The sequence below is a fragment of the Camelus bactrianus genome, chromosome 2, assembly GCF_048773025.1.
Source record: "Camelus bactrianus isolate YW-2024 breed Bactrian camel chromosome 2, ASM4877302v1, whole genome shotgun sequence".
NCBI classification, from domain to species: Eukaryota; Metazoa; Chordata; class Mammalia; order Artiodactyla; family Camelidae; genus Camelus; species Camelus bactrianus.
Genome location: NC_133540.1, coordinates 59,618,065 through 59,641,687, shown reverse-complemented (window position 1 = coordinate 59,641,687; position 23,623 = coordinate 59,618,065). Strand labels below are relative to the sequence as shown.

General features: G+C 38.2%; 1 protein-coding gene and 1 non-coding gene across 2 annotated transcripts in view; both read right to left on the bottom strand.

The window, feature by feature from the left end:
- The window catches only part of COL25A1 (collagen type XXV alpha 1 chain), a 419,343-nt gene that overhangs the window by 6,791 nt on the left and 388,929 nt on the right, over window positions 1-23,623 (bottom strand). The window contains exons 30-37 of the mRNA XM_074342511.1: window positions 23,334-23,360; window positions 17,430-17,465; window positions 15,614-15,667; window positions 10,985-11,038; window positions 9,519-9,545; window positions 8,508-8,561; window positions 4,721-4,807; window positions 2,301-2,339 (exon numbers count right to left, since the gene is read on the bottom strand). Of these exons, the coding sequence (XP_074198612.1) occupies window positions 2,301-2,339; window positions 4,721-4,807; window positions 8,508-8,561; window positions 9,519-9,545; window positions 10,985-11,038; window positions 15,614-15,667; window positions 17,430-17,465; window positions 23,334-23,360 (378 nt within the window). The remainder of the gene's footprint in view (window positions 1-2,300; window positions 2,340-4,720; window positions 4,808-8,507; window positions 8,562-9,518; window positions 9,546-10,984; window positions 11,039-15,613; window positions 15,668-17,429; window positions 17,466-23,333; window positions 23,361-23,623) is intronic.
- TRNAG-ACC (transfer RNA glycine (anticodon ACC)) lies at window positions 181-254 on the bottom strand. Its single transcript has one exon. It is a non-coding gene; the product is annotated as a tRNA-Gly (tRNA).

The window sequence follows — 23,623 nt, the reverse complement described above, 5'->3', positions numbered from 1 at the left end:
CTAAAACAGGACTAAGTCATCTACAGGCCTTCTTTTTTCTAAATTTGTCTGTTTTTAAATGTTTTTTTAAATTCAGCTTTTTTTTTTTTTTTTTTTTTTTGGAAGGGGGAAGTAATTAGGTTTATTTATTTATTTATTTATTTATTTATTTATTTATTTATTTATTTATTATTTTTTAAATGGAGGTACTGGGGATTGAACCCAGGACCATGTGCATGGTAAGCACACACTCTACCACTGAGCTATACCCCTCCCTACTCTACAGGCCTTCTATTTGAAATATCATTTAAAAATTAATTTGATTTGACTAACAGTGTGTTTGAGATACCTAAGCTGACCACATAAGAGATTTGAGAACACTTCATTTTTCTAATCGTTTCTTTCTTCTTTTTCTTCTTCTTCTTCTTCTTCTTTCTTTTTTTTTTTTTTTTTTTTTTTTTGGCAGGTGGAGGTGTTGGGAGAGGATGAGCAGTAGGATTTGCATTAGAGTGTATTGGGGAGTGTGGTAGGCAATAGTGAAGTTTAATCACTGAGTTATTATTCTTTATATAAGAAGATGCTAGATTTTAAGAGATCTTCACTCTTATGTAGAATTCTTAAAGGGTAAATTTCTGATTTTCTGATGCTATTCATGTTATTACTAGGTTTGGCTAATTTGTGAACCCAAAAGACGATGAATCCTTTGCTTGTTGCCATTATGTTTTATGCCTTCACCAAAAGGAAGTGACCTAGAAGCAGCCAAAAACGATGTGAACCCAAGTTCTGAGTAGTGTCAGAGGCTGGATAAAGTAAGCCTTTGACATCTCCCTCTGTGTAAAGTGTGCCAATGACTGGATTAAAAAATCATTATAGTATTCAATTACAGGGCAAAGGTTAAAGAGCAGACGGTAATTCCAGCTCAGGGTGGTATTAACAATTCTGAGAACGGGGGTTATGATGGTGAAAGGATAGTTTTCTCAGGTGAAGAGGAATGTGGTGATAGGCTCATTGTCCTGAGGACCGCCTGACCTCAGCCAGGATGGAGCTAATGATCCGACAGGCTGAAAGGGGAGTGTGGGAAGCTGTTAAATAAATGACGCTACTGGGAGAGAAGGATTTGCTTTCTCTGGCCAAGTAGGGTGAGAGCAGTTAAGCAAGAGAGGGAGCTTCACAGAATCTCCACACCCACGGAGCTGATGAGAGGAGAGGCAAACAAAGAAGCCCAGCCTCTCCTCACCCTTCTGCAGTCCTACATAGCTGCGCTGCAGCTTTGCCAATGAAGCGTGCCTGTCAAAAATGACTAACTAAGCCACAAGATGTTAAAGAAAAAAATTCAAACTGATGAAAGCAGCATGGATACTTCCCCCTAGCTCATTTTCACATCAGTGGAATTCCTTTAACTTTCGGTAGCACACGCAGTCTTTTCTAATTAGGTTCGCACTGTTATTGTGTAAAGGTTTGGTATTCTCTGAACAGCGCAGCCCATACAGATCTCTTCCCTACTTAAAGTTCTGCCATTGCTTTCCAGTGTCTGCTTCTAGTTCTGTTATGTACCAGTTCTGTGCCCTTGGAAGTTCCTTAACTTCTCTGAATTTCACTTCCTTCATCAGCATCATCAAGGGTAATAATACCCTACAGGGTTATTATGAGGATCAAATAAAGGGATGTCCCCTACAGGAAAGGGCTTCTCACACAGCCTTTGTACACAGACCCTTCTCTATGAAGGATAAGTTCTTTTCCCTGCTGAATACATACACAGTGACTGTGGGTGGCCACATGTAGAGGCTAGAGTGAACCGATATCATAAAGGACACTGACTTAAATATAGCCTGATTCTCTGAAATAAATCAAGACATCATGGAAGGAAAAAAAAATCATGCCCACATTTTCTGCTTTCTGAGCTTTGTGACTAATATTGACAGGGTTCTACCATGGATTTGCACATTATTCTAAGTAATTGAGTATATATAGAAAAAGAATCACAATTAAGAATAATTTTGAACAGTAGGAGGACAAGGAGTTTGAGAGACAAGCAAACCATTGTCAAGATGCACTGCCCCTTTCCACTCCAAAGAAAGGATTAGATAGGGAACCACGAATTACTGTGTTTGCTAAGAGCTGTTTTCACTCATCAGTTTAGGAAGAAATCAGCACTAAACACCATTCAAAGATATTCTGGAGATGGAATCTTTTGCTTTTTAATACCCAAACAACTTGAAGGAATGTCAAATTCAAAAAATTCTGTTCTACATGGAAAAGGCTAGGCTGGGTGAAGAGGAAAGGGAGAGTGCTTCTTTTAGAAATAATTCTGTAAAGCCTACCTTTTGCCAACAGCCAGGCATGGGTAATCCATCCGGCCCCTATTTTAAAAAGAAGAAGAATTTCTCAGGTTCCACAAAAGTGATCATACTTCATAATTAACATGCTCAGAGGCTTAAAAATGGATTTCTACCTGTTAAGGGGCTTTAGTTATAGGCATCTTTTACTAATTATCAACTTCCAATAAATTACCCAGTAGTTAGAAATGAAGAAAATTCAAATGTTTCCCAAAGTGAGTATGCATTTTGAAAATATACAAAATACAGAATGAATTACACCTAATTTTGAAAAAGTAATTTACAAAGCCTAGTGGTCTACTTAATTGTAATTTTATATAATAAGTCTACACTATTTCTCCTAACTTCATTAAAACACATTTTATAACTATCTTTATCCAATACACTGAAATAAGTTCTCTTCCTGGTCACTGCATTCTATGGCTGTGTGCATGATAATGATGAATAATCAGTGATGAACCATTTCTATCTGAAGGTTATAGCTCTTCAAGTACCAGTATCTTTCACTTTTTTATACTGAAAGCAGATATAGTAAAACATATTAAATTGATTGATTTACAAGATAGGCAGCCAGTCAATATCTAAAATGTTATCCATAGCATTTGTCAATATTTTAATTAGAATTCTTCAGATGCCAATGAACAGATTCTGGATACATCAGAGATTCTTAAATGTTGAAAAATTTATTGTCACCTAAGGTGTGAGCACTCTTCAGATACAAATGATACAAACAAGACAGGAAGAGTTGATATATTATGAAGCATGCTTGTGTTTTCCTCCAACAAAATGACTGTAAAATATTATTCATTATCAATACCAAGCAAACAAAATAAAAGACTGGGCACATCATATTAAGATTTTCTAATTGTAATTATTGACTGAATAACATTTTTTTCTATAAATACAATCTCTTAAAAGACTTGAAAAACATAAATTTATCCTTACAGAATCATGCTTAGTACTTAAGAATAATATAAGAACATGCAGACCAAGTATAACCATCAACATAACCATAAAAAGTTTTCCTTTATACCTCAGAAAAGATGAATATACTTCCTTTTTAAGTGTTAAAAAAAAACTCTGAAATAACTTTATAAGATATTTGGGAAAAATTCAGTAATGCCAGATTGGTACAAGGGGAAGGATCACCCGGTAGAATTTTAGATTTTAGTATAAGGAGGATTCTGAGTTCATGCCAATGGAGATAGGGGAGATCTGTCTACTTCAGGAAAGTGAGTTTCAAAAGGAGAGACCATTAAATTGAAAAGGTTATGTGACAAAGAGGAGGGTTTGGGCTGCAGACTATTATTTTTAGAAGCTCCGAGAAGTTTGGTTTTCTTCCTTATGGTCTCTTAACAGCATTCCCTTGAAGGGGTTAACTCTTGCCCACAGAAGCTTACCTCTGTAGGTTTGGCTTTATTTTCAGCCTGATAGAAATTTAGTGGAAGAGGCAAAAAAGACTTTATTTCTTTTAATGAAAAAAAGGCTAAATTTAGGGGTAAAACCCAAAGTTACAGCCTAGCGGGACCTTTACATAGAAGATTTTCATGTACTTTTAATGTCATCTTGAAATAGTTATTCAATAAACTGACATTCCCAGAGCACAGACATGGCAGCCGTGTCAGCTGTGAGAACATCGTCAGTAGGTTAATTTGCAGTCACTGATGGAAACACGTGCTTGTTCTCTTCACTCTGCAGAGCCCCCGAAGGCGCTGTGCATGCACATGCATGTAGTGTGTTCATCACGTAAAGCTCGCTCCACAAGTACCACTTTACGCTGATAGAGATGAATATGTAATCAACAAAGGAACTGCATGCAGGGTGGTAGGAAAGAGAAATACTGTACCAATTGGCAAGGGGCATCCAGCCCATCCAGGCCAGGCTGGCCTGGCTCCCCTTTTTCCCCCTTAACGCCACGGAATCCCTGTTTGTAAAGATTAACTCATAATGTTACTAACAGAAGAAATCACTTAAGCACACATTCTGCTAAAGAAATAACCACTGTAACAAAAGGCTGGGAGAGGAGCAACTCTGAAGAGAAAAGTAACAGCCAGTGAAGTTGGCCAAAATAAAACAGTTTGATGGGATCCTGTAACTAGGGCTTGACCAGAAACAGGGATGGCTCTCTGGAGCGGCACAGAGGAGCCCTGGCTCCTCCTTGGATTCTGCATTCTTGTCCTGGATACACATCAATACTTGAGTGCTGACAAACTAGGCAGAGCTGGTGGCCAGAGACAAGGTCTGGAACACACCAGGATGAGCTCAGATGGATGTTTCTGGTACCTTAAAGTCTATGCTAAAAGACCCAAGTCAGAACGCCCGCTGGTACCCCCTCCAGCTTGCTCCTCTCCCAGCTCAGCCCTCCACACGTGACATCTGGAGACGGTTGCAGGAGTCAGACATACCAATGGGCAGGGTGCATCTAATCCAGGAGCACCCTGTTCTCCTTTCTCCCCTTTAGGCCCCTTTTTGCCTTTCTTTCCCTTTTCCCCCTGTGGATACAAGGGTTTAAATAAAAGACAGGTTTTATTTGAGGGGGAAGTAATGGTGATTCAAAAGATGGTTGAGCCAATAAAGTCTGGAAGGGCATTTACCACTGTTTTCTGGTTTAGGGAAGGCATGATATTATGAAAAATAACTTAGACTTTCAGAGTGGCAATGGATGCTGGGCAGCAATATGTGGAGTTTTATTAAAAGTACTTCAGATGAAAGAAGGGGAACTTAAAGGCTATGTCAGAAAGGAAGGTCAGTGCTGACTTAGACCCCAAGGCTGTGGTCCTTGTGAATGAGGTGTTTCTGCCACCGATCTGGTGAAGATGGTGGATACCAACTGTATTGAAGACACCAGTGGCAGTTGAAGTTCAGAGGAATAACAAAGACTTCTCCCGATTTTCAATACCTGCCAACTTGCTTTTTTTCCTAATCCTATAACAGATGAAAGCTACATTGAGCTAGAGGAAGATGAAAAAATATTAATAGTTTCTATATTTTTGAAATGTATCTAAATTTATGACATAATGCTTTGTAGCTCTCATTAAAAACATGTTCAATGTGTTAAAAAAAATACACGTCTCTTTCTTTGAACATTCTTTTTAAGGAAACTGAAAGCAAATACTTTCCTTAAGTCAGATAAACAAATTTTAGAAGTGCTAAGATTTCTCAGCAATGCCAATTGGAGAAACAGACTAATCTATAAACCCGAAGATGTTCTTTAATTCACCCTTATTGATCTCATGCCAAGTGTTCACAATGGTAAATGGGTTTCCAGCATACTCACAGGTAAAAAAGCGAAAAAAAAAAAATTCTGTTCAAGAGAGGAAAAGCAGTTTGGATTCAGTTGAGCTAACACTAAAAATGAAGTAGGCAGGATAATTACATAGTGGGAATGTAGCCATGGAAATTAGTATTTAGGAATCAAGGTAAAGGTTGTGGAAATCTGCATGGATCACAGGGATGGAGGAATTAAGGAAAGGAGGCAAAAGGAGGAGAAGGAAGGAATGCACCTCAGCTGTTTCACATTAACATAAATATCTCTGCATATTTATAGACAAGAAGTTGGTACAGTGCAGAATACAAAATACCATGCAATACATATTTAGTGTATTCATTCTGCAATCAGGATGGCAGATACAATAAAATGGAATAATTTCAGAAGCGAAATAACATGAATATTCAAAGACATACACATAACAGACATAGATGAGATATGCATTCAAATGAACGCATCCATTCTGACGGTGTGAGTGAAAGCTCCATGTTCATCTCTTGTGTGCCAAAAAGACTGCATCAGAAGGCTCGGAATCAAAACCACGTGGGTTTCTCTAATATCAGGGAAAGAGAGAATTCTGTGTGGTTTAGTTGGTCATGATCAAAAACAAAGCCCCGAGAAGCCAGGGAGAAATGAGAGCAAGTTCAGTGATAGGAAGTGAGCCGGGAGGAGCTTCCGGGGTAAATGCTCAGTCATACAAGATGAACCAACACTCTTCCTCAACAAACAGCTTCAGTGCCGTGACGTCAAACTGATTTAAACTTGTTTGGGAGGCAGTGGACTCTTCTTTGCAAGGCTGTGACTGACACCAGATGGGTTGGGTATTATTAATTTAAGACTCCATTCATTTTTGGATTGGCTAATCAACTCAGATTAATCACTCAACAGAAAAGTGGTGCCAAATGAATGCTGACTGTACAGGCTATGAGAATTATTTTTCAGTAATATTTTAGTGACCCTCAAGCTTTATGGAAAACAGACACTATTGTACAAAGAGCAATGTGTCAGTGTTATTATTCATCCGCATAGTTTTGTAACAGCTAGTGATTCCCTGTGCCAGATAAGACTATCTGTCATTGTGGGCGTGAGCACATGAGGGCTCTTGCTAATTTTTCTCTCCCATGCCAAAGAATGATATACGTAAAGTATTCACATTTGGATTTAATTTTCCTGAATATAAAACTTCTAATCATGGAATCTGAAATATGGAAATACTTTTGTGGGGGTAATTAACATTATTCTGAGGATTAAATGTATAGCTTTAGGTTTTCATAAGTTATAATACTGGTAACTTCTTTGTTTAAAAGATCATTAAAATGAATGTCTTCATAGTGGTGACATACTTTTGAGTGGGTAAGGTTTTAGATGCATACAATCCATTAGGTAAATATAAAATAAATGCCTATAATTTTTTAAAAATACCTATAAAGTACACACACATCTTGGGTTAAAAGCTCACATGAATAATTTATCTCCAAACGTATATTTTACAGTTAGAATGTACAATGACGAATAAAAGAACTTTTTTTTTTGGTTTGTTTTTTGGGGGAATTAGATAATTAGGTTTGTTTGTTTGTTTATTTATTTACACGGAGGTACTGAGGATTGAGCCCAGGACCTCATGCATGCTAGGCACACATTCTACCACTGAGCCACACCCTCCCCACTAAAAGAACTTTTTTAATGCCTCAGTTTCCTCACCTGTGAAATGGGGACATAGCACCAACTTCAGGGAGTTGTTATGAGGATTAAAAGACTTATCATGGGTAAAATTCTTAGAAAAAACACATAATAAGTGTTCAATAAACATCATGATATTGGTGAGGATGGTGATGGTGCTTTTACATGAACACTCACATGAGCTCTCCTAGCAATGGGAAAGCTTAGTAATGTTTAAGGCCCAAAGAATACACAACAGGCTTAATCACCTTTCTTTGGCAACTCTCATTTGGCCTTGCTTTTCAACAGTTGTGAACTTCACTGTTAAAGAGAATTTATAGGGTTTTGAAAACAGTGTGTTAAGTAGAACAGGACATAAATTAATCTGAGAAATACAATCGGTTTAAATTCGAACTGTGAAAGTACATATTCAGCCACATTAAGATTTTCATTATTCTACTGAGGTGCTGAGGGTGTTTTTCCTTCTTTAGTTACGTCCAATATAAAAAATTATTCTTCAAAGACCCAAGCAAAGGGGAGCGGAAAGGAAAAAGTGATTTAAAAAGTCCATAATCCAAATTTTCCTTCCAGACATAAAACCATTTTGCCCGATACTGGCTCCTCTATCCCCTGGAGCTGATGGTCTTGAGATAGAACCTGAAACCAGTCTCATAAAATACACTAATATCTTCATTTAAAAATATCTACAGTATCTGCAGGCAACAAGTCCTGATCCCTATATAATGGACTCACTGGGGTTTATCAGTCACACTGCTTGTGTTTCATTTCCCAATCAAAAAAATCAAGATGCAGGACATATCTTCTGACCCTCCACTGGGGATGCTGGGAAGATAAACGAGATGCTGGCTGTACAGGGCTAGGTGAGCTCTGCCAGAAGACCGTTGCAGATCTGTGCTATTTAATTTTACTTTAATGTAATAAATGCCTCCTCCTCACCCTGATTTTCAAAACCCCCTGGAAACTACATCATTGATTGTTTGGTGTCAGGCAGCAGAAAGTTTGCAGCCCTGCTATGTGGGGATTGCGGTTTTTTTTTTTCTTTTGTGCTAACTGTGCCCTTGTTTCTCGCCGTGTAGCCTTCTTTATTCCTCTGAGAAGGCCTGGTTCCTCAGATCAGACATCAGTGTGTTTTTGGAGCACAGGATGCAGAAAGATCAGACGTATGAAAGAATTGAACAGGCTGAACAGCAAAGCAGACAGAAGCAGGAAAATCAAACAGGCACATGCTAGGATGGGGAGGTCACCTTTTCCCCCTTTTCTCCCAGATCACCCTTCTCGCCTCGTGGACCAGGGAAACCCTAAAGGATAAAAAGCAAACCAAAAAGATCTATTGATGTAACTGTGGCAAAACCACATCAAAAAAAAAAAAAAAAAAAAAAGTAAGATTTCATGTATCTGAATGCAAATATAAAGAAACATGGCATGCCCCTAAATCTCAAAACTTAGATGGGTGAAGTAGCACTTAGAAATAACAGTTTCCTAGCATCTCAAGTATCTATAAACAACAGATTCCTTTTTTTGCCTAAGAATAACAGGATCCTAGTTTGAATCCTGGCAAGCTTTCTGATTTGTGTGGCCGCAGACAAATAACCTCAGCATTTTAGTCCTTTGACTGTAAAATGAGGTTAATGATATCTGCTACTCACACAACTGCTGGTGTGAGTGTTAAATGCAAATGATTATATATGAAATACAGAATGACATCTGCACACAACAGGTGCCCAATAAATGGTAACTACTGTTACTTTTGTAACTACGTAATACAGGATGAGAAGTAATCATCTTAAGAGAGCTTGACTTTTGATTTTCTCTATTTTTATAGAATTATGTTACTATAAGATATATAGGGACTTGATGCTAAAAAGAGAACTACTGCATAACAGCTTTGAGAATAAACATAATAAACCATTCCCTAATGGTAGCATATGATAGAGATTTCAATTTCATGCATATTTTAAAATAAGTGGTTCGATTGCTGATGTTGAGTGTCTCTAATTTGGGATAGTATTTTGAAGTGCCACACTGTCACCTGTTGGTTATTAATTTCATACCAGATAATTATGGTTTTTGCTTTTACATCTACTTCATGCAGACGCTAGTGGTGTATTTCAAATTGCTGTCCGCAGGCACAGCAGTGCATGCAGTATGCGTAACTATGTGCACAGAAAAAAACAGAAGTATTCTTGCTCTTACTGATGATGGAGACCATCAGCATCTATTATAATGGGAAGATGTTTGTTGTACACATTACTTACATCAAGACCAGGCTCTCCATCTTTCCCCTGCCAAAGAATCATAGTAGCTACATTAGTGTTCCTAAGTTCCATGAAGAGGTTATTGTTTTATTTAAGGCTGCCTGGACATGCAACACTAGTATTAGAACAACTACTTCAGAAATGTGAGGAAGAGTCCTTACTGATTAGTAATACAAATTTCTTTCACTAAATCAAGTGAAGTGACTGTTAATGTTGCAGTTAAGGGTCATGAAAATGTTTTATTATATATCAGGTTAAGTAGTCTGATATTTTGCTGAAGTTTAATCCTTGGTATCCAAGTTATCAATCCAGGAGTACGCTGAAAACAAAAATACTGTTTAGTTAATATAAAAACACACCAGCACTAATAGAGTATGCAAATCAATGCTACTTTAGTTTGACAACTAAATCTAGTAGTTAGCTCATGACTGAGTAAAGAATGTGAAAACTGTCTATTACATATAATTTTAATTTGGCTAGATGTGTACCTTGTCTATTAATATTGAGGGTCTGAGGATCACAACCTAAAAACTGTTTGTAAGTGCACGACCCCCTATTATAAAAAGAGTAGAAAACTTTTGTGCAAGGATGATAAATTCACCCCCGTGGTGCAGATTTTCAGAGCAGTGACGAGTGTCAGCCATATAAGGGATCTACCAAAAGTTAGAGAAGTCACTTTGATTCCATCAATTAGATTTCAAAATCAGCACCTCTTTAAGCACTCAAATAATCATAGTTTATTATTTCAGTTCATAAAAACTGGCAAGTACAGGTATGTGGAAGGTAAGTAGGGGTTGAAAACATAGAGACAGTATGTGCTTCCACAGCAGACCTACCTACCCTACTGAGTCATTGAGATATTGTTCGGAAGCGAACCTGAGGCCTCGATCTGAAGCAGGTGTAACTGAGAATTTTCAGAAGACAGAACACTATCAACATTCTCTGCTCTGAAAGATCACTGGCCGTCACAGTCATTTAGAAAGGCCAGAAACATCAATGTCACCTTAAACGTCAAGTTGAGAAATAACTTTTATTAGCAAGAGCAGTGTTAGTAAGTAACCTGTGAGAACAGATAAAGTCTGAAGAGCTGTTTTCAATAAAGCTTGCACACCCACTGCTGGTACGGGGACCTCCCAGGAAGGGCCAGTTAGGGGTCAGACGGACGGCCTACGGAGGGCGCGACTGACAGCCCGAATCCCGCCGTCGGGTGAGCCCTGTCTGTCTCTCGGACAAGCTCTGATCCTCAGTCTCGTGAGGTGTGTGGGTGGTGTCTGTACGCGAGCGCGACAAAGCGACACGAATATGACCCGTCTCTGAAGGACACGGTTAGGCTTGGTTGTAGAGAGTTAGTGGATGGTTCCTTGTTCCTCTAGCGGGATTAGCCTCCATGCGAGGCGAGGGTTAACTGGCGAGTGACGGGCGTCTACACATGCGGGAGGGGAAACTTCGCCAGACAGAGAACTCACCGGCAGGCCGTATGGTCCTCGGGGTCCCGGCTCGCCCGCAGCTCCCTTTTCACCCTGTGATGAAAGGCGAAAGTTCAAATTATACACAAATGCCTATATTCACACACTTTCCCTAATGGCCTGTATCTAAAACCTCTGTTTGAAGCACCATTTGATTAAAATTCTAAAGAGTCAGGCTCTTCCAGGGTCGCTGTCAGAGATACAGCAAAAGAAATCCACATTAACGTTTTTAGAGAATCACCTTTGAAAAGACCGTGGGTCAGACCACTGCTGCACAACTGTGCGAAAGGGTCTGCATATCTAGGATGCTGTGCTTGGGTTTCTTTGGTATTAGTGTGAAAATTTATTTGTTACTGCTTATTTTAAGTTACTACTCTTTTAAAAAATAGAAGAATAAACTGCTTTTTGTCCCCCTATCAAGTGTCTCCTCTTCAGCAAGCTCTTCCTTCCTTGACGGTCTCCACCCTTCACTGAGCTGTATTTTACTTCATGGTGCTCACACAGTGGGAGACACACCCACGTTTTAACTTGTTTATTCTCTGCTGAGCCCCTCCCTAGAAGATGCACATGAGGGTGCCCCAGCTCTGGCTTCCTTCCCTTCTGCCTCCCCAGTTTATAATAGTGTCTGGCACATCAGTACGTATTTGTTGCATTAATAAATTAAATCAAATCAATACAATCATGTACGTTTTGCTTCCTTTCTGAAAAAGAGGATTTCAAAATGTTTATGCCTTCTCCTCAATGCCTGATAAGGTAGGAACTGATTACTTTCATCACTCTCTTTCCATGTACCTATTCAAGTAGAATAGCTGGTCCCTGCTTAAACGATAATCTTGAATGCTTATAAAAAAGTAAATGTAATTGGAGGTGGTCCCAGGAATATGAAATAATTGTGATAATAAAGAAAGAGATGTTTGGCATTTCAAATAGTGTCTTCTGCTGCTGCCATCTCCAAAATTAAACTGTCAGTATTTAGCATGAAAACTTCAGGAGTATGATGATGTTTATAGGAGGGGCCAAACAGAAAATGTTACCTTCTTTTATCACACCTCTGAAGAAGTTTAAAGGGTCCCAAAACCTTTTCATGGGTAAAATGCCAAGTTCAGCTGATAACTGCATACAGATCCAAGTATTATGTGTGTTTCTCTCTCTTGCAAATTCCCATGTGAGCAAATTTCAAGTCACTGTTAACATTCTTCTTTAATCTAAATTTAGGGGTTGTTGGTGCCAATTAGCACTGTCTCTTAGAGGCACATATAATATAGGGAGATTATGGGGAATAAATACGATAAAATTTGTTGAACTTTTACTCATTATAATTTTATGTTTATTACTGAAACAGCAGGAATTGCATTTGGTAAAGTGACCAGGCTTTGAAATGCAACAGACTTACATTTGAATTCTAGTTCTGGTGCTTACTGGTTGTGTGATCTTGGGTAACTTTCTTAACCTTTCTGTGCCTGTGTTTCATTGGTTGTAAAATAAGAATAATAATACATATTCTGCAATAATTTGTCTGAAGATTAAATGTGATTATAAAATATACAATGATATGTTGCCTAATAAAATGTCCATAAATAGCAGCTATCATCATTATTGTACAGTTAGAGGTCTCATATTTAATAAAAAGGGCTTGGCAACCCAAAGAGCACCAATTCAAAATAAATTTCTTTCAGTTTGATCTGTTATTTATGATTTTTCTAAATGGTGGTGGTGCTGGTGGTGAGTGTGTGTGTGTGTGTGTGTGTTTGTGTGTGTAGTGGGGGGTGGGGGTTTAGAAGGAGGGTTCATAACCTGGAATCAGTCTAATCTGTAAAAACTCAATACATTAGAGTACGTCTAATTTAAAAAACCTCCACAGATTATTTTGATATACCTCCTCCCTTCTTCCTCATCTGACTGAGTGTCTCAGCTTTATTTTGTTTTTAAAATAAATATACCATGGCTTATTTGAATTAAGCTGTCACTAAAGCATTTGTCTGTGGAACTCCTCTTACAGAATTGTCCATTCCAAATAATTAAACTAATCATGACAGTTCATCTCACTCGCCACTGACTGCTTCAGAAGTGGAAATATGACCCAATTCTGGTCCATGAGGCATTGGGGAAGTCTCTGGGACGCTTTGGGGAAAGTTTCCTCACTGCTAAGGAAGATTCAGGAGAAGACAGTCTCCATGTTTGTTTTCTGCTGAGCCCCCTCCACAGGGGAGGTTTGGAACCACTGTGACCAGCTTGCCTGCGGTCAGAAGACAAAGCCAGCTCATAGAAAGGGCACAGAAACAAAGTCTAGAGATCCTCCTTTGAATATTTTGTCAGACAAAATGTACATTTCTTTATTATTTAAGCCATTTTGTGTTGGGGTTCTATCACTTAGAGCCCAAAGCATCCTAATGGTCCCAGTTCGAACGCTTTTAAGAATGAAATATTAACACAGGGCTTGGAATGTGCAACTTCTTTTCCTGGATTAATTAATTCCAAAAGAGCTTTTGAGCCTCTCAAATTTAACATAAGCTATCGAGTTCCTAAGTAGTTACAAGGCCAAGATGGAGAAATCAGCTGAAGGCAGGGACCATCTGCTCTGGAGAGCTGCATACCAATGCTGTCAGTCAAGTCTTTGACAGTTCTTGAATAAAACTGTCTGTCAAATGCCTGGTTTCTTTTGGTCTGGTCTTATTTCATTCAGTCTCTTCAATTTGCACATCTACACTGAGGAATTATTCTAGAATGGCTCCCTTTCTTGATTCCTGCCTCTTTAAAATTTAAAACTTTTTCAAGAGACTCCAGATGGCACCTCAGTCAATTAACTTTGAGAATCACTCTCCAGTTTAGCTCTTAGGGTGAGGGGCACTTGGAGAGTCAGATATATGATCCAGTTAAGATGGTTAACAGGCTGCGTAAATACAAGTGTAACACTTACACTGCACCATTTGACTTAAACTATGCCTTCACAAATTCTTAGCCATTTCATTTGCTCTCCTGGTTAATCTACCCCAGGGCTGAGACCTGATACTCTTGTGACACTGTGGAGCTCTCGGAAGTAGCAGCTGATTTACCAAACGGTAAACCCTCTTGAGCCCCGGGGCCTTCTGCCAAAAGACTACTTGAGATTTGCTGCTCCATTTTTAGTACATGTGCTGGGTTTCTTGATACAATGCTTGAATGCATCAGCAGCGTGAGGCTCTTCGCTTTTCATTATTTTTAATTTAGATGATCTTCGAAGGTCTTGGTTTGACCTTAGAATTAAGACAGTTGCAGATTCAGATAATTCATTCTTTTAGAACTCACCTCTTTCCAGAAGTATTCTTGGATAAAGCCAACCTTCCTTTATCACTGAATGCACAGCTGGTACTAATTGTATTTATTTTGGCCTCCTTATCTGGTTATGTCTTGCAGATTTTTTTTCTCTGCAGTTAGATTGTAACCTTTTCTAGATTCCTTTTCTAGGGAAAATAGCTGCTTCCTTTACAGTATTGAGTAAATACACACAGTGTATTAATAAAAGGTTGAGGATGACGAATCGATTATAATGATATTATTGAATTCACTGGAGCAATTAGCAAAATAGAATCCATAAATGGGTGTAGAGTGTTTCCATTTCACACTAGGAGTACACCGTGTTTTGTACATTGTAATGTGATAAATATTTACTGAATGAATGAGTTCACTTACAGTGAATGTGGAATTATGGGATTGGGATGTATGCCAAAGAAATCACCATGTGGCCCTGTATTTTCAAGCGAATTATCCCAGACTGATGAAACTCTAGTTTTAAAAGACCACAAACTTGCACAATGAATCATTCCAACATTTTGAAGCCCTCACTATTAGGATAATTTCTTTACATCCTATTCTGGATGGTGGGGAAATGGCTGACACAATTCCACTCAGAAACACAAAAAACCTCCTACGTTTTCCAAGGTGAGGAAAAGAAAAAGTGGGAGAAAAACAGAGAAAGAGGGAGAGAAGTTCCAGACAGATGACCAGCTGCTGCTGCTGCTGCTGCAGTACATTTTTTTGTGGCAGATATTTATCTTCCACTCTGGATGTCTTTTTTTTCCCCCAAAGATATGGAAACATGGCCTAGCAATAGAGAGGTTTGTGAAAGGTTTTTGTTTTGTAATGCACTGAAATTATTTCCTTATGGTTAAAGAAAGACAGACTATTTTTCGGCTGAAAAAAAAAAAAAGAGCATGTGTAACTTAGGTTTTGTAATTTCCTTTAAAAAAAGTTATAACTTACTCCGAATGAATACAGTAGCTTTATATAAAAGATTATCAACCAGAAAACGTAGTCCTGGAAATTTTAGCTCCACTGACTTCAACTTTCTGGATTAAGGCCAAATGAAAATATCTTCCTTATGGGTTAAGAAGGAAGAGTCTGAGCTATTTCTTTTAGCTATGAAAATGTATGCATTGTTTTTTATTAAGGCAGCCATATTCTATTTTAATATTCTGTTGTTCTCTCAGTGTGAGGACTCTTAATAGAACCTGAGACGGTATCTATTTCTATGCACTATTAGGTGGCCCTTTATTTCTTCTGGGAAGTGAACAGTTCAGATCAACCCAAATGGAAAGGCCACATGCTGTGTTTTCTTTAGATCACAGCTTAATAACTTCAGGAGCAACTTACTCTTTCTCCTTTGGGACCTGCAGGGCCATGGGGTCCCACAGGGCCATCTGTACCCTAAAAAAGATAACAATAAGATAATATGAGACATATCCCAAGGGCTGTAAGGCAAGCAGTTATAATTTATCCTGGACTTTTTCCTGGGTGAATGATGCCTTAGAATGTCAGCAAGACAACACATCTCCTTTCAGACTGCTTTATGCTCGATTCTTTCAGGTCAGTCGTTTTCAAGAAACTCATGCAAAAGGGATGAATTATATAACTGCATATTTCAATGAAAGGCACACACACACAAAACCTGTATACCATATTTAATTAGATATTTCCTCCCTGACTAAGTGGAACATCTTCACTTTGCCTCCAAAATCTTAAGAAGAAAAATGTCATTGTCCTTCTGTCACATCATCTCTTGTTTACATCCATTCTCTGCCCCCACAGTTACCCCTACTCTTCTTGGCCACAAACACTCTGAAGCCTTGTTTTCAGCTGTTTAAGAGGCTCGAACAGTTACACAAGTCAAAAAATATTTTCGTATAAATGAGAACAGTGTTTAACTGTTTAAATTTTCTTCAGCTCTGTGGGAAGCAGCAGGGGGCTTAGAAGGAAGGATTTATTCTTACAGGTTCTGCTGCAGTGGCTCAAGTCACTGAGCTTACAAGGCACAAACCAGGCAGCTGGATGATTTAATGACACAATTGCCCTCTGGCCTCCTGGTTCAGGATTAGGATTTCTGTGGCAGACGAGGTAATAGCTGAATGAATATAATGAACACTGAGGTCCAGTGAAAATAATGACCGCCTGAAGCAGGTTTTTAGAACTGAAGAGCTTGGAATTCTTTTTTGATTTGTAAAAATGTAGCAGGGAATTCAAGTATATTTGCTCATTTTCAGGAACACTAGGCTTAGATTTGCAAATAATTTATTATGATATTTGCAAACAAAGGAAGTATCCCAGCACGAACTTTATAGTATTCCTACTTCTTTATACTATTGTTTTTTATTCTTAAAAAATTTTTTCTTGGGGGGGTAATTAGGTTTACTTATTATTATTTTTTTTTTGTGGAAGTACTGGGGATTGAACCCAGGACCTTGTGTATGTTAAGCATGAGTGCTACCACTGAGCTATACCCTCCCCTCCTTGTTTATTCTATTAGAACCTTGTGATATGAAATAATTCAGGGCTTTAAACTCTTTCTAATATTGGTGAATTATCATCATCAGTTTGATTTTTTTCACTGCTTGAGCTCAAAGTTCATCTTCAGAAGACTTCTAAATATTGAGGATCTGAAGCTGAAATGTAAGAGATGGCACTGTTAAGAACCATGGAAAAGAGACAAAATGACAGAAGACAGACAAGTCATTTTGATGAACAGAGATTTGAAAGTTAGTTCCAAGGAAGAAGTTACATTTCTAATATGCACATAAACATTAAAAGGAAAAGCAAATTCAAATAAATTCACATGACTTTAATTCCTTCAGAGGGCCCCTATCATGGAATTGCAGGAAATGTCCATCAATTATGGAAAAACCTGTCTGGGATTCTAAGACAGTGAAGCCAATTAGACTGGTCATTCTTCCCACCTTGCAAGTTCTCCAGACTTGAACCTGGGCTTCAGAAAGATGTTCTGTAGTTTAGGCTGGACGTCAAACAGAGCTGCCACCCAGACTCTGTCTACCTTTCCCTTTTCTGTCACTATCTTTGTCCACCTTCTCCTTTCGCTCCAGTCCTGTGTAGCCCTCATCATTTGATGAGAGTCTGTCCTGAAGCACAAAATTCATAGCCACAAAACATGTTGGAGCAAGATGAGGTACTGACTCACCCGGGATCCTGGCTTCCCGTCTAAGCCAGATGCTCCCTGTGTGATTTGGTTGGTAGCAGGGTTGGTGGGTGTAACACGAATGACAAGAACAGAGATTAGTATGAGGTACCAATGAACAAATGTAACACTTCAAACAACATAATACGCAGTCACAGGGTTCTGGGATGAATATCACATTGTTACAAATTGTTAGTTTAAAAAAAAAAAAAACACATGACAATAAACACCCCACAGATGATGGCATTTTAATCACATTTCCATTCGACAAATTCTTACTGAGAAATCAAGTTAATGAGGTTTATAAAGTGGGCTTTAAAATAATTACCAGTAACAGTCTGGGTTGCTAATTTCTATATGAAATTCATTTCAAAAGACTGTTAAAATATATTTCACAATATATTTCTTTATGTTCTGAAGAAAAAATAATGGTCAGTCTCCTAGGAAAGGGCTCATTATAATCATCAATCAAGGTTAGAATTTCAGAGGAAAAGAAAAGAGCTCTAGTTTTACTTGTTAAAAGAGCATTTATGAATAACAAATGCAGAATTTTAACATGTCAGGGTGACTGTGGATTTCACATGAACAATACTCATTGTTTTCTGGGTTGCTCTTACTGTGTTCACATTAGTCACCACTAGGGGGACTTCTAGGAGCAGGAAAATGCTGGAAAAATGTCATGCATCCAAACAAAAAAATAACTGTCCCAAACAAAATTATTCCTCAGTTTACTTCAAGTAGTCAAGCATCAAAGTCTAAATGGGAAATGCTTTAAAAATCTAATGTTGTTTTCAGGCAACGAACGTTTTTCTTTACCTTGAACTCTAAGCTATGCATAACGTATGATTGATAGATGACATTTTCAATTCTTGTTTCAAGAATAAGCGCAATTACTTTTTTGACATGGCTTTTATATCTCGAAACTCGAATGTTTATTTATAGTCCTTTAAAAATGTTGATTACAGCAAGGAGTATTTAAGAAAGACAATGCACTAGTTCTATACATTTTCTTGGCAAGGTTGCCAAACTATTTCCCCATTTAATGCTTCAGATGTAGTTAATAATACAAAATGCAAGAAAAAAAATCTATTCCAGCTGCATACTCTACCAATGTTGCTATAACATATTTTTTTTTGAAGGGGGGGTACTTTAATTTTTCATTTTACAATTCCTTCTGTATAATCCTGAGTCAGATTATAACTGAAAGATACATCTTTAGTTAGCAATGATTAAAACTTTAAAAAATGTGTGTTGTTTGTTTGTTTAATGCTAGCATATATAGAGCTTTGGGCTAAATGTTGCATAAAAATTATCACTAGTCCTAGATTTGACATTAGGGCAAACTCTAAAAAATTCAGATTGAAAGTTTAAATAAAATAGAAATCCCAACTTTGTTTTGCTCTTTGATACTTTCTTCAGAGTCATCATTATTATAATATTTAAAAATAATCAGGAGATGATAAGAGTTTTGCACTGATAATATTATATTATATTTACCTGAAATGTGAATTAATGACTTACACGTTATAGAGGTTTTAATGTGTGTGACATGATCTAATTGGTGTGATTTAACCTATGCTCTAAGGCTTGTATCATTCATTCAATAAGTGAATACACATTAAGCACCCACTACATGCCTGATCTCTGTGAGGCATTTGCTATCAAGAGGAATACTTCAGTACTTAGAGTACAGTACCCATGGGAAAAATTTTAAAAAAGTGGTCACCAGCGTTTTAAAGCATAAAATATGTGTATAAACTATATTCTGTTACCAATTTCATGTCACATTTTAAAAATGTAATCTATAATGTCTTTTGCTGACTTCTGTTTGCATTCAGTGAATAGACAGCATATTAAAAGCTTGAAACTAAAACCTTCTATTTAATAATTTCAAAACATCTTTTTAGTTGTGGAAAGGAGACTAGATAAATTGTACGAAAGGTGAAAATCTCTTTTTGTTAAAAGTAAAAAAAACTCGGAACAGCTGCAAAATACTGCTTCCATACTCTCCATGATTGCCCCAAGAACCTCATAAGAGGGCATTTCCAACACAAACGACATACAACATGTAGACCACGATATGACTGATTAATGTCCGGAGCCACCGCACTGACCTCACGCTTTCAACAATGGCCAGCTGCACACCTGCCACCAACAAAGGGCTATGGTTTTTGGTATCAAAAAGAAAAAAAAAATTGGGGGAGGATTTTAAACAACCCTAAATTATAAAAACATTCGGGAGAAATGATGAAATAATCAGCACAGCACTTCTTTAAAGGGGAGGGTGATGGGAGAGACTTGTCAGCCTTAAAAGAGGAAGGTTGGCATGTATGTAATTGAAGGACAGGGCACTCGTGGCCTTGTTTGTTATGGGGTCTTCCTCTGACACAAGAGCAGACATCAGAGAAAACAAAACTGGGATGAGCTCTGCTCGAACACAATGCGTTTCCCAGTTATGGAAGTCTTAACTGTTATACAGTCACCGAGGAAACCAGAGTTTGCTCCTTAGGGTAGAAAGAAAAGTGAGATTGGCACTGAAATGGAAAGTTTTCTTTACTTACTGGAAGGCCAAGGGGTCCTCTGTCACCCTTTTGACCTGGTTCACCTTTCAATCCTTTAACACCATTTAACCCTGGTTCACCCTAAATGCAAAAGCAAATGCCAATTTTGGTTGCTATCATGGGTGTTTCAACTGCGAGAGAAGAGAGCCAGTCTCTGAAATGGTTGCAGATTCCAGTTTTAGGTAACAGCAGAGTCAGGCTAGATTTGTCTTCCATCAGTTCAAAATTAATTTAAAATATTAAAAAAATGAGCAAACAAATTGACAATTAAATAATGTTCTAGGAAGCAAAACTCCTGAGAAAAAGTGCTCCTCACAATCAAAATGTATACTGCTGAGTACCTGAATTTTTCAGTTCTATCTTAAGGAAACTGGTGGAATCCTACATTGTTCTGACCAAGCAAATCAAAGACAATCAGAGTGGAGGATGCTCAGGGAGGTTCAGCAGGAGAGACCCGCTCTGCTGGAATGGAAAACTGGAATATGCAGGACAGGTTATATACAGATATTTTAAGCCTTTAAGCATTTTGCCCAGGGGAATGAGCCAAAAATGTAGCAGCTAATGTCTGAAGTAATGCCAGTTAGCGAATCCTCACTCACTGACATTGCCAAGTCAGGTCCCTACATGGATTAATCAATAGAATACACAACAAATAGCCAATCCTAGAAGAGAATGTGAGAGAATGTGAAGATCCACAGGACTTAAATGTGGTTTTACAAACTACATTTACAAATTGTCTGTCTGCCCAATATTAGAATAAAGGAGGTTTGAATTCAACTTAAGGTGACATTACAAACGTCCTGATAAGTGATCAAGTCTGCTGACTCTGATTTTTAAAAACCTAAGAATACAGGACACTCTCTTCTATCAGCAGCAGCAGAGAAATAGAGTTTTGTTCTCTTTTCAATTTTTAAGTACAGATGTTAATTTCATCAAGAAAATCTTGAAAGACTTGTGAAAGGAAGATGATTTCAGTCTCAAATGCCCTGTAGAGCCTTGCATGTGGGGTCTGGAGGGGAGAGAGATTATGCTTACATGGCAGGAGGGACTGCTAACCTGGGCAGTATTTCCCCCCATTTGCCTGATGATGAAAGTCAATGTGGTACCTGTCAAAGAATCCAGGGTCCCACCTAGACCATAGCAGCACAGGAACGGGTATTTTTAATAAGCCTCTCAGGTGATTCTTCTCATCCAGAAATTTTTGGAAATCGTGAGCTAGACTTATCCGTGCAACCATCCTATATATTTGAACTTTGTTTTTTGTTTGTTTGTTTTTTTGGGGGGGGGAGGTAAATTAGGTTCATTTATTTATTTATTTTAATGGCAGTACTGGAGATTGAACCCAGGACCTCATGCATGCTAAGCACATGCTCTACCACTGAGATATACCCTCCCCCTTGAACTTTCAAAGGGGTCACAAAATAATAAACACATTGGCACGACCTAGTGGATTTTGGTGATAGGAAGTTTGCAATGCTGCCAAATGTGCTTTGGTCCATAAACTATGATTGTGGGCATGTCACAGAACTAGTGCTGATGTGAGATTAAGGCCAAGGCTCAGTAATCAACTTCAGTTACCTGGTCTAAATGAGAGTTCTGGCTTGGCATGCATGTGGACTTTGATTCAGCAAGTGATCTTGAGATGATGGACAGGCATGGCAGCCTTGGGAAGCTATGAAACTTTTTGGTGAGGAGTCACACACTGACGGGAGTGGGCATTAATTGAGAAGGTGAGTTTATAAACAATCAGATTCAGCGGCAAAAATTTTAAATTTCTGCTCTGGTCCCTAAATTCACATCTCAGATCTATCATTTAACTAGCAGTGTAATTCAAGGCAAATAACTTAAATTTCCTGGGCCTATAGTTTATCGTCTATAAAAATCAAGGAACTAGCATAGGTAATCTTTGAGGTGTTTTCAACTTTATAATTCTCTGTGATCTATGGTTTAAGTAACAATTGAAGTTAAGTGCAGGCAAAACAGACCACTGCATTGTAGATATCAAAAGGACCTTGGGCACCTATGAATCTAATGGTGATGGGGTAACTGAGCACAGTTTTGGTGGCTTTGATCTGAATCATTACAGTTAGTCTGGTCTTTAGTGGTGGAAGAACAGAGTCATGAACTCTTCCTTTTCTTGGATGAGTCACCTGCTTCACCTCGGAAAGGACACTCAGATTCCTGCAGTCAGACCAGTACCTCCATCACCCCTAAAGCTGGGTAGGCCAGGGGAATCCTCAGAGGAGAGAGGGGACTGCCTCTACACTTTCTGATTCTTAATGCCAACATTGCACTTATGTGTTCCCCCACCCCTCACCATTTAAATGCACCAACTCACTACTGAGGAGCTTTCAAGAGTCCTTGAACCTTGTCTAAAGCAGGCTTGAGGACTAGCTAAATTTTCCTGTTCAGAACAAAGCATCAAAACACAGGAAAACAACAACAACTGACATTTAGTGGGTGTTTATTAACAGCTGCACCAAGTATTTTGCTAAGTGTTTTATAATCATATAGTCATTAAATCATCACAACGCTCTGAGGCAAGCCACCTTGTTGTATAAATGAAGGATCAGAGAGTGTAAGTATTCTGCCCCATGTGATACTGCCTGTCAGTGGTAAAGCTGACATTAGAACATGGGTCCTCATCACATATGCTCACTGGAAGATGAAGCTCACCTTTCAGGGCTCATTTTAATCCTCCAAGATGTCCTCTTGGGCTACACAAAGGCAACAACAGGTGAAGACTATCTTCACAATACAAGCTGCACTACTTCTGACAAGGAAGGGCCAGTCTCCATAGTTCTCTTTTTAATCCAGAGTATGGAATACATGTGATGTAACCGTCTCTTCACTATAGCACACCTGATACACCCTACCCCATTCTAGACTAGTGACCTCTGGGGGAATAAAAAATTAAGACATGGGATACCGAAAGTGTTTAGACACAGCAGCGCTATATGACAAGTAAAAAGTATCAGTGAATAAAGTCTGAATATACAACTAAAGACACCATATTAAGAAAGAGAATTTGGACTAGTCTGAGGCTCTCATCAGATTCACTTCCAAATGGTTGATTCTGAGTATATTATGATTAGTAACCTAAGAAACTCACTTGGTGACAAGAAAAAAAGGCAAAATGAGGACTAATTCATCTCCAGGTGATACTACTTAAATTTGTAGTAAGTCGTTTGTTGTTGTGAGATTTAAACATCTGGATACTTAAAGGCTTAAAGATCATCAACATCACTTGACAAATAAATAAGACAGGACAGACATGCTTCCACCATGCTTCTCCATGATTAACAAGGAAACAGACATCAAACAATCAAGAGATTTGTTGAATTACCTTTGGTCCTGGAAGTCCATGGGGTCCCTGGAAATGAAAAACACAACTTTAAATTAAGAATTGATTCGCTATTTCCCAGCAGAAGTGACTATCATACAGGGTAACAAAAGAGATGTAAAATAAGAATCTTTTTGTTTGTGCTGTAGTTAGAGATAGTTGATGTTAATACCTAGTGAAAGTTCCTTCCGACTCTTGGATTGTTCTGTAATAAGAAATTCATTAATTGCAATCCTTTCTGCTAAGTACCTATGAAAGGGGGGGGGGGCAATACGCCAGGGTTATATGTAAGG